Source organism: Geospiza fortis, unplaced genomic scaffold, assembly GCF_000277835.1.
Source record: "Geospiza fortis unplaced genomic scaffold, GeoFor_1.0 scaffold283, whole genome shotgun sequence".
NCBI lineage: Eukaryota > Metazoa > Chordata > Aves > Passeriformes > Thraupidae > Geospiza > Geospiza fortis.
The window spans coordinates 176,409-192,460 of NW_005054571.1; the positions used below are offsets into that span (position 1 = coordinate 176,409).

The following is a 16,052-nucleotide window of genomic DNA, read 5'->3' on the forward strand; positions in this document are numbered from 1 at the left end:
GTTCCGGGCTCAGCCTGGGCTCCAGCTCAGGGCCTGGCGGTCCATGGACTGTGCGGTAACTCGGGTTTGTCTCAGGGAGGGTGGGCTGGGCAGGGGGGCAGCCCTCACCGTGTTCCTGGCTCTTCGTGCCCACCCCACCAAGGTGTCTGTGTAGCCGGGTATGGACAGTGTGATGGGAACGAGATCCTGCAGCTGATCCCACCGCCAACGCTGCTGACAAAGGAGACCCAGGTGGGTGTTGCAGCCAGGGTGGCACCAGACCTCTCTGACCTCCGTGGCCTGATATTTTCGGAGACCAAGGCAGGGCTTGGTGGCCTTCATGAGCTGTTACCTGTTGCTGTGACAAGGGCATGGCCAGGGATTAAGCAGCTTTGGTTGGAAGGAAAAGCACAGAAGTCACTTGTTTGTTGTTCAGTCATGTTATCCTGCAGCTGCTCTGCAGACAGCTTGGGTTGTGGACACTTCATCTCCAGGTATGTGAATGAAAGCATTTCATGGGGAAAGAGAACAGCAAGCCAAGTGAAGAAGGGGCTTGCTGAGCAGCTCAGGCCTGGGCGACCACCCTGCAGAGCACCAAGGCTGGCCCTTGGGTGGGTGACCTCTGCACTAGAGTAGAAGCTGGTGTTTGGTCACTGGGTAAGTAGAAAGCTCCTGAGCCAGATGTGCGCAGATGGCAACAGACACAGGCAGAGCGCTTGGCAGCAGCTTTCTCCAGGCTTCTGTTGTCTCTGGCTATTTTGGGATCCTTCAGTCCTGTATCTCCTGTTGAAAAAGGCAGCGCTGGACAGGGAAGAGCTATAGCAAACAAGAGTTTGCCTCGTGTCTCTGTCATTTTTTGTGACAACTGAGCACGAGTTGTGCACCATTGTGTGAAGAAATGGCTTTGCCTTTGATTTCTAGGGCCTGTGTCCAGAGAGAGATTTCAAGGTAGAATGTGGTGGATTTTCAGAGCGCCCAGTGTACAGCCTGAAATACGTGCCAGACACCAGGTATGACCACCAGGTCCTTCCCAGGGTGTATTGGAAGTGGAGAAGGGACTTATCCACTGAGAGCAAACTCCATTTCCGTGCCTGCTTCCCAACTGGTCAATCCTGCCAGCTCTAGGACCTGTGTGAGGCTGGGCCAGTTACATACCAAGAACTGCTGATGTTGCTGCTCCCTACCCCACTTCTGAGCAGCAGGGGCCTGTAGAGTTTTCCTGCTCTACCTTCCCTTCCTTTGGCATTTGACACTGCTTGGAGCTGCTCAGCAGCAGAGTAGGACGCTGGTGGCTGGTGCCACTGCTCTGCAAGACCCTGTGGGTGCAGGTTCAGGAGCTTTTTTCCTGCTCTGGATTTAGACCAAACAAATACTGATGGCTGATCTCTTGTTCAGTGTTTCTTCCTACACAAGTCCCCATTGACTACTTTGGGGCTATCTGGATCATTCTCAGTCTAGTCCTTCTGGAAAATGTGATAATTAAATCACAGAATCATTTAGGTGGGAAAAGCCCTCTGAGACCATTGGTTCCTGTCACTGCCAAGCCCACCACTGACACATGTCCCCAAGTGCCACACACAGCTTCTAATCCCTCGAGGGATGGCAACTCCACTCCTGCCCTGGGCAGCCTGTGCCAAGGCTGGACAACACTTTCAGGGAGGAATTTCCCCAATATCCAACCTAAACATCCTCTGGTGCAACTCGAGGGCCATCTCCTCTTGTCCTGTCCCTTGTTCCTTGGGAGCACCCGAGTTCCCACCTGGCTGCACCCTCCTGTCAGGGAGTTGTAGAGAGCAAAAAGATGCCCCCTGAGCCTTCTTTTCTTCAGGCTGAGCACCCCCACCCCCAGCTCCCTCAGCCACTACTCAGCAGACCCTCATAAAATATCCTCATAAATGCTGTTGCTTGGGCTGTGTGGAGCATCCCTGCATGAGGAGTTCTGGGATTATGGTCCTTCCAGCCACCACTTTGTTCCAAGCAGATGCAGGAGTTCCTGCTAACAGGAGCAGCAGACCAGTTTGTCCCAGGCTGGGGAAAACAAGGCTGTTCTCTGCTCCTGAGGAGACTCTTTTGTGAGATTCTTCTGTTTCCTCAGCTTGCTGGTAACAAGTGGCCCACCCGACAGCTCACTCCAGGTCTGGCAGGTGTCAGCAGAGGACTCTGGTAAGGCTTTCTGAGCTCAAGTGGTTTCCCAATGCAGTTGTTGTTGCATCTCACATCTCTAGCTTCCCCTTCTTCCTGTGTGTCAAAAATGAGGAGAGGAGTGCCACTTCCCTGTCCTGAGTGACCACACTTGTGTGGCACAGGCTGGAGAAGGGTACAAGACAAGGATCTACACCAGTTTTGGTGGTTTGGAGTTAACAGCACAAACCTCATCAGAGAATTAATATGTTTAGGCATATCACAGTAGCCTTGTACTGCGTGTAGTTGGCAGGCTGTCCCCTTACAACTGCAATGGTTAGAAATGTAGCTCCATCCATTGCCTTTTGGGATAGACTGTGATTCACCTTCTCTCAAAAAGAGAGAGGCTGCTACTGGGAAATACTTGTAAACCACCAGAAAGGAGGTGCAAAAGAAGGAGAAAAGTTCTTCATTGAACATAAACATCTCGATTCACAGATTTTCATTCATTTTGCTCAGCATTTTGTCAGTCCTTGCTGGATGAATTGGAAAGGGGTTTTACCCTCAAGAAGGGGTTAGGCATAATTAGATTTCTTATTGGTTTAGTAGGTCAGTTTTACCTTTGTGAGGTATTGCTGTGAAGCAGCTTAATTGGATGGATTACTTGGTTCTCACTGTGTTTTACATCTGTTTCTATCTCTTCCTAATAGATGTTATTAAATCTGTAAGCACCATAGCAACAGAAAATGGCACTGGGCAGTCCTGGGCTAAAATTGCCACCATTTCAGCCAGAGCCCCATGGGTCCTTCATGGTTCAAGACTTGACAGAGTCCAAATTACAGAGGTTGAATCAAGGAAAAATGTCTATACAGCAGGTATTCAAGGCAAGCCTGATGTCTTGTTTTTGGAAGGGTGGAGTTTGGGTAAAGCAATGCTAATTGCTTGAGTAGCAAACATTTCACTGAGCAGGTACTTTTGGACATGTGCAAGATATTTGCCACAAGTATATTGTTTTATTATTTTATTGTTTTGAGGAAAGAGGTGACAACGGTCAGGTCCATCTCCAGCTGCTTACCACTCATATTACACCGATTTCTCACATTTCTGCTCCAAATCTGAGCACTACCTGAGATAGTTTCAGTGTGGAGAACTGGGTTCACAGAGGGGTGCTGTGTGTGCTGTCCCAAACAAGGGAGGTGACAGCCTGGTTACAACAGGTGGTGGGTGCAGGTCTGGTTTCCCTGGGGATCTGGGGGCTCTCTGCCTTCACCTGTGCAGTGAGACTCAGTCCCCACAGAGCTCATCGCTGGGGAGGGAAGAGGGGATGTGTGTGTCCAGTGGGAGTATCACAGCACAGAGGGAAAGGAAGGTCTTTGTGTCACTGTCCCTGTGCCAGAGGGACTCACAGAATCTTGGAGTGGTTTGGCTTGGAAGAGACACTTAAAGCTCATCTCATTCCAACTCCCTGCCATGAGCAGAGACATCTCCCACTAGATGAGGTATCTCCAAGCCCTGACCAACTTGCAGGCATGAGGCAGCCACAGCTTCTCTGGACAGTCTTGTCAGGGCCTCACAACCCTCACAGACAAGAATTTCTGTCCAATATCCCATTTAACCCTGTCCCCTGTCAGTGGGAAGCCATACCCCCATGTCCTGTCACTCCAGGCCCTTGTCCAGAGTCCCTCTCCAGCTCTCTTGGAGCTCTCTTAGGCACTGGCAGGGGCTCCTTCTCTTCTCCAAGCTGAACACTCCAAGCTGTCCCAGCCTGTCACCAGGACAGAGGGGCTGTAGCCCTCAGAGCCTCTCCATGGCCGCCTCTGTACTCATTCCAGCAGCTCCACCCTTTCTGATGCTGGAGGCCCTGGAGCTGGACATGTTACTCCTGAGCATCCATCCTGCTTTCTTTCTCAGGCAATACTGCAGCACAGCAATCCTGAAAGTGCTCCTCATTGAACCTGAGACCTGTCTCTGTTTTGCAGCTTCCCAAGGCAGCGAGGAGCTCAGCAGCCTGGCGTTCCTGGACTGCAACCTGCTGCTGCTGTGCTGTGCCACAGGCCGGCTGTGCCTGGCCGACACCCGGCAGCCGCAGGGCCTCGTGGAGGCCGTGCCAGCACCCTCGGCACCGTGCAGCGAGCACTGGTGCATGGGCACCCGGCATGCAGCTCAGGGCTCTGAGCCCAGCTCCCAACCCGTGGCTCGCCTCTCAAGCAGGGGGCTCCTGGCCCTGACAGACCTCAGGAAAACCTCGGAGTTCTTGGCCGTGGCAAAGGCCAGGGTCCCCTCTCCTGGCTCAGGTGCGGAGTTCCTGTGCGTCTCCTGGGCTCCTGCTCTGGAAGGCTACCTTGCCATTTCAGGTAGGTGCTTAGGGCAGAGATCTCCTTTTCTGGGTGCTTTTTTGATTTATCTTTTTGTGAAGGCCCAGTTCACTCCACCTAAAACCCCCCAGTGACCTGGTGGCTTTTCAGTGCTGCCGCTGGAGCCAGCAGAGATGCCAACTAATTGTCCTCTGCAGCTGCCTCTGTCCAACAACTCCGGAAGGGGCCTGGGTGGGTTCTGGAAAATGCCTGCTGCCTTTCTGTGAGCTCAAAGGCCCCAAGCTGACCACAAGCAGTGCCCTGATAGTGCCAGTCACAGCCTGGCTGCAGGCTACAGCATTGATAATGCCAGCTGGGCAGCAAGGCAGCCTCTTGACCAGAGCCTTGCATGTTCACACGCATGAGTCCACAAACTTTGGGGATCTGGTCTGGGCTCTCCGCAGCAGCTGTTTCTTTGAGAGACTCTCCTCAGAGGCAGAGCTGCTCTCTTCTCACAGGTTTCTAGTCTGGGCCACTTTTCCTCGTTGCTGCTGGGAGGTGATCCTGAGCCCAGCTGGACCAGACCAAAGCAGTTAACTTCTGCACGCTCTATTCCTTCTTTATCCTTTTAATTCCCTTTTATCCAAGGTTTTGATGGCACCGTGCATGTGTATGACACACAGAGTTGGGACAGCTCTGGCAGGGAAGCAGAGCCCATCTTCATTCACAAAGGCCACGTATTTGGTGGAGCAGGTGGCAGCAGGGACCCTCCCCTAGTCACTGTGCACACGTGGCATCTGCAGAAACCCAGAACTTTGTTGTCAGCAGCAAGTGATGGTTCCTTGCATGTCTGGGACTGGGTTCAGCCCTGTGGGAAGTGTGGGTAGGTGGTGTTTTGGTGAGATGGGGCATTTCCTGCCTCTGCTGTAGTTTGCGTGGGCTGCAGTGTGTGTGTGTGCCTGCAGATACTGTTTGGAGACTGTTGCAGTGAGCAGAACAACTGTAAAATTTCTATTTTAATAATAGTAAAAATTTTGCCTGTGTTACTTGTTCTCCTGTGTGCCAGCCTTCAGATGAGAGCTGTGCTTGTGGTTCTGCCTGTGGTTCTGCTGCTGGCAGAAAACATCCTGCTGTTTTTTGATCATAGGTTTGTGTCATGTCTGCAGAAAGGGAGAGGCACAAAAAGGAGAGACTTGACAAAGGCCTGGAGTGACAGGACAAGGGGGAATGGCTTCATACTGCCAGAGGGCAGGGTTAGATTGGCTATTGGGAAGAAATTCTTCCCTGTGAGGGTGGGGAGGCCCTGGCACAGGTTGCTCAGAGAAGCTGCTGCTGCCTCATCCCTGGATGTGCCCAAGGCCAGGCTGGATGGGTCTTTCAGCAACCTGGTCTGCTCGAAGGTGTCCCTGCTCGTGGCAAGGAGTTGGAACTGGATGAGCTTTGAGGTCCCTTCCAAACCAAACCATTCTCCAATTTCATGAAAAAAAACCCAGGAAATTGAGGAAACAGGCTCTTCTGTGGGATATTTACCCACTGTATTCCAGGCCCAGAGCACCAAATGGAAGCTGCACCCCCGAGGGCTGTTGACATTTATCACGTGCTCATATGTCATGAGCAGTGACCTCCGCTCAGGAAGTTTCTGTGTGACCACTTGCGTTCCTGCTTGCAGCCTGCAAAAGGAACAGGAACAATCTTTCCAGCCACAGCCTACTCCTAACTCTGCCCCTCCCCCTCCAGATCCTGAGGTCCTGAGATCCTGGTCTGAGACAAGGCATTGGTGTCCTTTGGCTCTTTTCCCACCAGCTGCACATTTAGATTTGATCAAACTGATGTGATTTCCTGGGCTGTGTTGCAGCTCATGCAACACTCACACTTTTACCAAGGTGTTAATTGGGAGGAACAACCTGCCTGCATAAAAGCTCCCTTCTGCTTGGGTGTCAGCTGAGGTGAGGAGGGGCTGAAGACAGGTGAGATAGGGCTGAAGGCTTTACTTCAAGAGCACCTGGGGAAACCTTACACTGGGAATGTGCTGTACTGACTCGTTCTGTGCCATGGCAACAGTTGTCTGCTTGGCAGCTCAGCCTGGAACCAGCCTCATTCTTCTCCCAGGACAAGCCATGTGAGCATTTCCACTCGTCCCAAACTCCGCCTGGCAGCATGTGAAGCAGGGGCAACGTGTCCTGCCCAAGGCTGGGGATGGTAACGTTTTGTCAATTACTAAAGGCATGGATCTGTGTCACCAGCAATCAACAAAAGGAAAAGCCTGTTGAGTCCTAGAGGAGCTGAGCTGTCCTGCAGGAGTGCCTGAGCATCCTTTCTTTCTCTTGAGTCAGTTCCTTCCGGCTCTGGTAGAGCCGAGCGTGCCCTTCCCCTGCACCAAGACCTGCAGGGTCCTGAGTTTAGCAGGTGGGGCCTTTCTGCCCCATGACTGGGACCCCTAGCAGCCCCAGGAAGGGCAGCCTGTAGTACAGACATGAAGGGCTCCCAGAGAGGGATCTTGGAGCTCAGTGGATTTTCCTCAAGCACCCCTGGGAGCAGGCAATTTGGCAGAGGTGCACTCAGATTGTGCAGCTCCTTTTTCCTGGGGGAAACACCCACAGAGGGAGGGTCTCACCTTGGAGAGGTGAGCTCTGAGGTGGAGAGAAGACCACTGGAACCTTCCAAGTACCCTAGCTACCTCTTCCTGACTGCCTCCTTTGCTGGGACATGTGGAGGAGTTGACCCCTCCCTCATCACAGTGATGCAGACAGTGCAGCAAGGACAGGGAACTGAATTTGCTTGGCTTTCAAAATGGGGCTTAAGCAACAGCTCAGTTTGTACCCATCTAAACTTCCCTTTTTTTCCTAAAATAACTTAAGCCTTCTTGTCCAGCTTGAAGCAGATTTGACAGGGGACTGGAGATATAAAAAATATTAAGTACTCACAGATGCTGTGGAAAGGGATTATGCACATAGGAGGGATGTGGAGAGTTGTGCTGGGCAGTAGGAACATTGCTCTCAGGGATGCACCACATGGAGTCTCTGGCAATGTCCATGTGCAATCAGAGTCTGGTTGTGTGACTGTGGAGACTTTGGCTTTGCTGGAGCCAGATTTGTCTTTGGCAGGGAAGGTTGGGACAGCCTCTGGCACAAATGCCAACACCCATGAAGTGAACCAACTTAGGGACAGTCTCTCTCCCCATAGCATCAGCATGGCAGGGGCAGGTCAAGCTGCGTGGGACATGAATGTGTCCAACCTCTGCTCTCCCTGAGACCATGGAAAGGTCTTCCAGAAGGCCTGTCTTCACTGAGGCCACAGAATTTTAACTCTTGGGCAAGGTAACACAGCTGGAGACAGAATCATGGAATCATTCCTGTTGGAAAAGCTCTTTAAGATCATGGAGTCCAATCTTTACCCACACACAGCCAAGTCTATCCCTAAACTATGTATGTCTTCAATTCCCACATCTACACATCTGTTAAATCCCTTCAGGGATGGGGACTCCACCACTGCCCTGGGCAGCCTGTCCCAAGGCTGAATAATCCTTTCAGGGAAGGAATTTTCCCTAATATCCAATGTAAACCTCCTCTGGCACAACTTGAGGCAGGGTTTCTCCTTTTTTGACTGTGAGGGGACAAACCACAGCCCTTCCATGAGGGACTGTCTCCAAATTCAGGTCCATAAATGGAGGTGTCACTTGGCTCATTTCCCCGTACTGGCTCCTGCTGCTCTCAAAGGGGATGAGAAGCTCGAGAAGCTCCCTGCACCATTAACAGATGTTTGGATGTGGCTCTTGGAGATATGGTTTATGCGGTCTATGGTTTTTATGTGGTCTATGGAGATATGGTCCCAGCCTTGGCAGGGCTGGGAACCACTGGACTCTATGATCTTAGAGGGTTTTTCCAACCTCCATGATTCTGTGATCATTAAAATAATCAGCTCTGAGCAGTTCCTCAGCAGGACAAAGACTGGACATGGCTTGTTTAACAAGCAGGTTGTTAGTGCCCTGTGCTCATCAAGTACTGCATGACCATGCATTTCATTTCCAAAATAATGCCCAGTCCCTGCTGTGGGATACAGAATCCTTCATCTCCTCCTTGGCTCCTCTGCATGTCTCTGCACACCAGGGAGGCTGTCATCAGTGGAGGGATGGGGTGGCATGAGCAGGGCCGGTAGCTGCTGCTCCCTGGTCCTTGCACAGGAGGGAAAAAATTCCCCTGTGAGGGTGGTGAAGCCCTGGCACAGGTTGCCCAGAGAAGCTACCCCATCCCTAGAAGTATTCAAGGCCAGGTTTGATGGATCTTTCAGCAACCTGGTCTAGTGGAAGGTGTGCCTGCCCATGGCTGGGAAGATGGAACTGGATAAGCTTCAAGGTCCCTCCCAACTTAAACCATTCTATGGTTCTGTGACTTGCTGCCTGTGCCAGTTCCCCCATCCTTAGCCAACAAAAGTGTCCAGGCATTGGGACTGTATTTTACTGGTTTTTCTTTTTTTCTTTTTTTTTTTCTGAGTTTAATAAACTAGAATAATTTATTTGACAGAACACAGAAACATCACAGACAGGGTGGAGAAACCAAAGCAGCAGGTATCAATGATCAGTACAAAGGAACCACTTTACAAAAAGAAGTACCACGCTGCCCATCAGCTTTACCCAAAAATTATGGGGGGAGGGGGTGGGCTCAGCTCAGCACCCCACAAACAGGGTGGGGGGGATGGAGCTATCCCTACAAAATGCTCTCAGATGACAACGCTGACTGCAACAGCACAATAAATAGTGGGAATGGCCTCTCAGTGAGTGGTGGGAGACCAGAGACCCTTGGAGGGGGGAGGAGGTCCAGGCACCACCAATCCAGGAGGTACAAGCATCTCTTAAAACACTGATTAGGGTGGCAAAAGCCCTGATTCTCCCCTACCCCCAAATAGGTGCTGGATCCCATGCAGGCAGAGCGAAACATCAACCAGGGGGGCTTTGCAGCTTGGCAGGACAAAAGTATCCCTGGCAACATCCCGCTGGGGGACAAGGCTGTTCTGCCACAACACTGCCATGGCTGTGAAGAGGCATTTGAGGCCTTTCCCAGAGCAAGCAGTGTGTGGCGGATGGCACAGACCCACAGGGTCCCCTCTGCCACCTTAACCTGGCACCAGCAGCTCCCAGCTCTGAGCTGGTTTCCTCCAGGGAGATTATACTGGTGTGAAAACAGATGCAGCTGGGAGGACCCCTGGGGTTGGCCACTGTGGGGGGACTTGAGGGAAGAAAAGGGCAGGTGCTGCCCACCCCCTTTGTTTGGAGCAGCTGGGGCAGGGGCCAAAGTCAAAGCCAGGCTCGTGCATCCCAGGGAGGGAACACATGCAGCAGGGCCGGACAGAGGGGGATTGGTCATGGGTGAAAGGAAGGGACACCAAAGTGCACAGGTGCCTTTTCCCATGAGAAGGCTGCCTAAAAAAAACACCCCCCCACAATTCTGCTGCACCCTCCCTCCCTGTAGCAAACTGGTGTTGAGACTGGGCTTATATAAAACTCATAAAAGGGGCATCTCATAGTAAAGGGCTCTAGGAAGTGGCAGGAGGCTGGACAGGGACGGAGTTATAGTGAGCCCCACTGCCTCCAGCACCTCCCTGGCCGTGCCCTGCACGGGAAACAGCAGCTCTGGCAGCTGGATGAAGAGACAACACGGCACAGCTGGACGGTTATAGGTCCTGTGGCCATCAGGCAATTGGTAGGCTCCCAGTACAGGTAGAAAACAAAATTAATTAATTATAGAAAAGAGAAGCAGCCTAATGTAGGGGTGTCCCTGGGGCAGGGTGGCGAGCTGGGGGAGGCTCGCTTATCTGTCATTGAGCTGTGGGGAATTTGTCCGCTCCTCCTCATCCTCCTTGTCATCCTTCATGCCTTTCAGTCGCTGGCGGGCGAAGTCTTCAAACACAATGTCATCATCGCTAGTGGGGACACAAGGGAAGTGGGTTTAGGTGGGGTGCAAGGTGAAACACCTCCTCTCCCACAAAGCTGTCCCAGCTTGCCTAGTGAGCTCAACCTGCACCACCACGATGTTACAGCAGCTCAGGGGGCCCCAAATCTCCCCATCCCCAGCAAACAGCCTTGGTTTTCAAAGCCTTATTAATACTTGCCCAATGCACCCCAAAAAGAGCCCCCAGGCTCTCCAGCAGGTGCAGCTTTACTGGGGCCATGGGCATTTGTCCCACTCTGGGGGAACCTCAGACCAGCAGGAAGTAGCTGGGTGGGTTAAGTACCCTAAAACCTCCCAAACGTATCACCAGCCCAGGGAATACTGGCAACAACCTCCCGCACCCCAACACGATCCCGGCGGCCTCTTACTGCAGTTTCTCCTGTTTTTTGGAAAGCCATGCAGGGAAGGGCGAAGGAGGAGAGAAGAGACAGGGGAACAGCAGGCGTCATGCATTACAGGTGACATGCGTGGGGTTAATCACACGTGCCAATCCCATGGCACAGCAGGTGTTAGAGGATTGGGGGGGTGCCACGCAACCGCCATGTTTCACATTCCCACACGACATGTGGGAATTGGGGGAGGGGTGTATTTTAGTCTCTTACTTTGTATCAAGCTCTATCAGATTTGTATCTATGGGCGCTTCATTCTCTGGAACTGAACAAAGGGATGACACAGGATTAGTCACAGGGTGGTGACTGCCGTCCCACCGAGGTGGGTGACACCTTCCCCAGGATCATCTCTGCCCTCCTACCAGGGTGGGCAAGACCCCCCCCGCCACCATCATTGCCATCCCACTGGAGTGGCTGAGATTCCCCTAGGGTCATCACCACTTCCAGTGTGTAGATGTAACCCCCGCTGGAGTTTGGCTACACTGGGGTGATGGGAGCACCCCCATGATTTTAATGCTGAGGCCCTGTGAACAGGGCCAACAGGAGCCAAGAGTCTCTCTCCATGCAGCCTCACTGGCTCCCTTTGCCCCCACCCACCCCCAGGGATGCTCCCCCATCACTCAGGGACAGACACTCACTGTCCCGGTGTACTGGTTCCTCCCTGGGTTTGGGATGCATCAGCGTGAAGGGCAGCTCCACTGCAACGTCGCTGGAAGAGACACCAGGGTAAAGCACAGGCCTGCCTGCACTTTACATGTAGAGCGAGGCAAATTTGCAGAGGGGGAGCAGAACAGCACCCCCCATTACAGCTGCTGTATAGACCACAAAGCTGGGCAAACCCCTGTGTCATCCTCCACAGAGCTGCTCAGCAGCTCTCATGCCTCTTGGCTGAGCTTGGACTCCAGGGGGGGGGATCAGCACAGGCCCCCTGGGAAGCAGAGGGGCATCAGGAGGGAGAGCAGCACGACAAAAATCTGTCTTTAGCAGCTGTGGGGGGGTGTCCAAAATCCCTTGAGCTTAGGCTGCAGCCAGCAGTGCCATGGGAATGGCAGGAGGTGCACCAAGTTTTCCCAGTGTTCAGTGGCCATGGTGGCATCAGGGCATGACAGCCTAAGCACAGCCACAAGCTGCCCCAGGGCAGGTAGGACAGAGCTCAGACAGAAGTGTCCCAAAAGAGGACAAGTACTTCCACAGTCCCTGTAGGGACCTCCCTGTGGGAGGGAAGTGATGTGAGGATGAAGACCTAGGAAGCCCCAGAGATTTGCCTCCCCACATCCAGAGATGCTCAGCCCTATGGAGCCACCTCTGTGCCCTGCTCACTCTCCCAGCAGCACCCACAGGTCTCTCACTCCAGTACAAGTAGGAGGATGCAGAATGCAAACCCTGCCAGCATTCCCAGCCACATCACCCCAGCCCCACCTCTGCCAGGCTTTTTGCTTTAGGTGAGACAGCATCCCAACACAGTGGAATTCCCAGGACAGACATGGGATCAGGTAGCACCCTGAGGGGCTGAGGGGGTGCAGTGAGGATCGGGGGGCGCTGGGGGGAGTGCGGTGTTACCTGGAGGCGAGGTCTCCCAGCAGGCTGGCATGAGTCAAAGGATACAACACGTTAGTCACTGTCCCCTCCCAAGGACACACAACCCCACACACCTTTTGTCCCACCCATGCTGCTTAGTCCCAGGGGAGCTTTAAGGATGATGGGGCCCCACCTGCAGCACAGACCAGTCCCAAGGTTAGAGAGGAGGTGCAGCACGGTGTGGGGGGGGGTGCCCAACACTCACCCTCCTCGTGACACCACCAGCTTCACCTTCACCTTGTAGGAGACAATGATGCCCAGGATCTCCTTGTTGGCTCCATCTCTTAATCTGGAGGAAGGGGCAGATGGGCATCAGTGAGGGAACATCCATGGGGACCAGCCCCCTGTCCTCCTGGAGGTCCCCCTGTGGGATCTCCTCCACCCCAAGCATAACCCCTGGAGCAGGGGCTGGATGCCCACCAGGGCCAGGTCCTGCCCCCACACTGCAGGGGAGACAGGAGCCCGGGGGGGTAGAGGGGCTCACAGTGTGCTGGAGGCCAGGTTGGTGTCCTCGTGCTTGAGCTTCCCATCCAGCGCCAGCCCTCGCTTCTCCCGGTTGTTGGCAAGGAAGGGGGTCAGGGTGTAGACTTTGCAGAACGTCGAGCTCGGGGCCACCATATCACTGGAGATGATTTCCAAGGTCAGCCAGAGCCCAAGCCACCCACAGCCCCCACAGGCCACCCCAGACATCTCCATCTTAGCCTGATGAACTCCACATATTCCCATCCCTGCCACAGCCTGATGAACATCTCCTTCCTGGAGGACACAGAGGGTGACGTCCCAAAGATGCCACCAGAAAAAAGGTCTCCATCTCCCTGTTCCTCCCACTGGTTCCTGCTTTCCAAGTGCAACATCCCAGTGGGGCTGCACTGGGGCAGGAGACCTCCAATGCTCCTCCAAGACCCCCCTGAGGTCTCCAGAGCTCCTCATGATGTTCCCAAGGAGCCAGTACTCACTCAGCATCCTCCACAGCCACTGGGCACTTGTACTGGGCAGTGTTGAAGAGGCAGATGTCAGCATACTGACGCACTGGGGTGAGACACAGTGAGATAGGGATCAGGGTAGGCCCCCACAGGTATGGGGACAGGGACACCAGAGGGGTGGGGCCCTACTCTTCACCTGAGATCTTGATTTTCTTCACGGTCTTGTTGGTGTTGTTGGTGACATGCACGTTGACACTGATGGGCTCCCCGTGGTAGTATATCTGTAGGGGAGCAGAACAGAGAGGATGGTCAGGTCCCCAGGGTCACCCCACCAGTGTACACTCCCCAGTCCTTGCCCACCTCCTTGTCCAGGGATGCCTCGAGGTGCAGCGGCTTGTCTGACATGAGGAACTGCCGGGTGGTCTCTGCCATGGGCTGGGGGCCGGGTCTCTCTGGCGCATACTGCACCTTACGGATTACCAGGCGCACCGAGTTCCTGGCAGAAGAAAGAGGAGAACTCAGGCTACCCACAGGCTACCCTCTTTCTTGGCCCATTCTGGGTCAAATCCCTCTTTTCTTCTGGCCTGCTGGGTCAGAAGAATGGCATGGAAGCTCTTGTCTGGATGCCCACCAGAGCTACAAGGGGAAAGCCCTATGCCTAGGCCAGGTTGCTCACAGCAAGTGTTGGGCTCCTTGCACAGTGATGGATATCCCAGCCCCAAGATGTTCTCTGACCCATCCCTATCCTGGAGAACACCTCCATCCCAGCCCCATCATGGAAAACATCCCCATCCAAGCCCCTTCCTGGAAGACAATTCTCTCCCATTCTGGAAAACATCTCACCCAAGGTGGGCAGCAAATAGCAGTGCCCCTTTCCTGTTGCCAGTACCAGGAGAATGCTGTTCCCACCCAGGCTGGATGGATCCCCTCTGCTTACCTCTTGTGGATCTTCTCCTCCAGGTTCTCAGCACAGAAAGCTTTAACCTCATAGTCCACTCCACAGGCCTGAAAACCAGGAAGGGGGAGAAGGAGGCAGAGAAACCCCTTTGCGCTCCCCAAAGAGGCGACCCCAGCAGTGGCCACTCACCACAGCCTAGTGGCATGGGAACATGGGGGACCTTACCTTCCCCGTGTCCTCTGGGCCTGGCTGCAGTGTGACAGAGCAAGGTAGGTTGGGGGGGATCTGGAAAGGAAAGGGGGGTGAGGAGCTTTTTGGGAGGCTACCAGTACTTCCCTATCTTACCCACAATGGAAAGAGGGAAATACAAGAAGGATTTCCTCATTTTACTATTGCATTTCCCAAATCCCAAAGTGTTACAAAAATACATTATTTTAGAGGGTTTTAATTAATCAGGGATTTTGAGAAATCAGGGCATCAGGGACATTTTTGAGGCCATAGGATTGAGCACTGTTGAATGTCACAGAGCTCCAGAGGGGGTGGCTGTAGCCAGCCGGGGGCTACGTACAAATCACGAATGGGACAGGACTGCTGTGGAACGTGCCTTGAGCTGTTTTATTTTTCAGCATCAGTCTCATTACATGGTTATGACAATGGGAAGATGCCAGCAGCTCATATCCCACAGTGGCCAGCATTACTAGAGCTGTGCTGGGGAAATCGGAGGAGCAGGGGATCTACCCCCACTCCATTCCCTGCCAGAGCTGTCCAGTGCTGGCATGGATTCCCAGTGTTAGCATGGACCCCCTGGTGCTGACACGGACTGGCAGTTTTCCTACTGGTGGCTACTTCCGGCTCACAAGTTTGAAGATCCACCACCAAAAGCTGTGTCTTGATCACAGATAGCAGCATCTCACCCCCAAGCACGACCCCACAGGGCCAGATGGGACCCTGCTGTCCCCACCAAAGGGTTCACTGTCCCTTCAGAGCACCATACCTCGAAGGTGAAGGGGTAGGCGTGCTCGCCCAGCTTCTTGATGAGCCGCTCCTGCAGCCGTGTCAGGGGCTTCTTGTCCTCGGGGACCGGGGGGAAGGCCTGGGAGTTGGCCACAAACAGGTCCTTGCGGAAGGTCAGCCCCAGCACATCCAGGTCCTCACGGCCATAGCGGAAGGCGCAGGTCAATGTCACAAAGACTGGAGAGGGTGACAAGGGGAGGTTGGTAGCAGGGTGGGTCATGCAGGGGACCATCATGGCATGGGGGCACCAAGGCAAGGTGGCATCCTGGCTCATGCCAGTCCCACCAGCACTGGGAAGCAGTGGTGGCTTGAGGACATGCCATGTTGAGAAGATGAGGATTCAGCCGCCGGCTGTGCCTTCAGATGCCCACCACAGAACCCCCCTTCTCCACAGGACAGGGAATCTATCATGGGGACAGGGGGCTGGAAATTGTCACCAAAGGGCCCAGAGATGCCAATGCCTGGGTGTGGCAGTGCCACTTCTGTGGCCCCAGGGATCCCAGGGGCAGACTTTACCTTTTCTCTCTTTCAGGTATTCAGGATCCACCAGCACTACTCCATCTGCAATGGAACAGCCAAATCAAAAATGTGTCATGGGGACAGGGGGGACACACTGGCAGAGTCAGGGAATGCAATGGCAGGGTCAGGGGACATGCTGGTAGGGTTAGAGAGGAATGTACAGGCAGGGTTTGCGGGGACACCAGCACAGTTACACAGATAGTCATCACCTCCAAGCTGCCAGCTAGGGCTTGGGGGAACACACTGATAGCGGGGACAGTCTGCACCTACCACACCCAGGGCATATGCAAAGCCAAAGCAGGACACGAATATTATCCCAAATCAGCTGTTTTCTGCTCCCCAGAATCCTTCTTCCCAGACAGCCCAGCCCACCCTGGCATGCATTTCCCTAC

General features: G+C 53.7%; 2 protein-coding genes across 4 annotated transcripts in view; one reads left to right on the forward strand and one right to left on the reverse strand.

Moving 5' to 3' along the window:
• WDR73 (WD repeat domain 73) overlaps positions 1-5,434 on the forward strand; it is a 6,687-nt gene extending 1,253 nt beyond the window's left edge. The window contains exons 2-7 of the mRNA XM_031064209.1: positions 76-231; positions 901-989; positions 2,075-2,142; positions 2,811-2,984; positions 4,080-4,454; positions 5,043-5,434. Of these exons, the coding sequence (XP_030920069.1) occupies positions 76-231; positions 901-989; positions 2,075-2,142; positions 2,811-2,984; positions 4,080-4,454; positions 5,043-5,281 (1,101 nt within the window). The 3' untranslated portion in view covers positions 5,282-5,434. The remainder of the gene's footprint in view (positions 1-75; positions 232-900; positions 990-2,074; positions 2,143-2,810; positions 2,985-4,079; positions 4,455-5,042) is intronic.
• Positions 5,435-8,834: 3,400 nt separating this feature from the next.
• LOC102031974 (beta-arrestin-1) overlaps positions 8,835-16,052 on the reverse strand; it is an 8,098-nt gene continuing 880 nt past the window's right edge. Inside the window, exons 3-16 of one of the 3 annotated variants that reach the window (XM_031064218.1) lie at positions 15,658-15,702; positions 15,256-15,318; positions 15,122-15,219; positions 14,353-14,412; positions 14,167-14,234; positions 13,590-13,725; positions 13,426-13,510; positions 13,263-13,335; positions 12,791-12,928; positions 12,512-12,595; positions 12,289-12,312; positions 11,367-11,437; positions 10,942-10,993; positions 8,835-10,310 (exon numbers count right to left, since the gene is read on the reverse strand). In XM_031064218.1, coding sequence (XP_030920078.1) covers positions 10,199-10,310; positions 10,942-10,993; positions 11,367-11,437; positions 12,289-12,312; positions 12,512-12,595; positions 12,791-12,928; positions 13,263-13,335; positions 13,426-13,510; positions 13,590-13,661 — 711 coding nt within the window. In that variant the 5' untranslated portion in view covers positions 13,662-13,725; positions 14,167-14,234; positions 14,353-14,412; ... (1 more) ...; positions 15,256-15,318; positions 15,658-15,702 and the 3' untranslated portion in view covers positions 8,835-10,198. Of the gene's footprint in view, positions 10,311-10,941; positions 10,994-11,366; positions 11,438-12,288; positions 12,313-12,511; positions 12,596-12,790; positions 12,929-13,262; positions 13,336-13,425; positions 13,511-13,589; positions 13,726-14,166; positions 14,235-14,352; positions 14,413-15,121; positions 15,319-15,657; positions 15,703-16,052 lie in introns of all 3 variants that reach the window. The other 2 variants (XM_014310694.2, XM_031064217.1) reach the window with 2 other exon arrangements.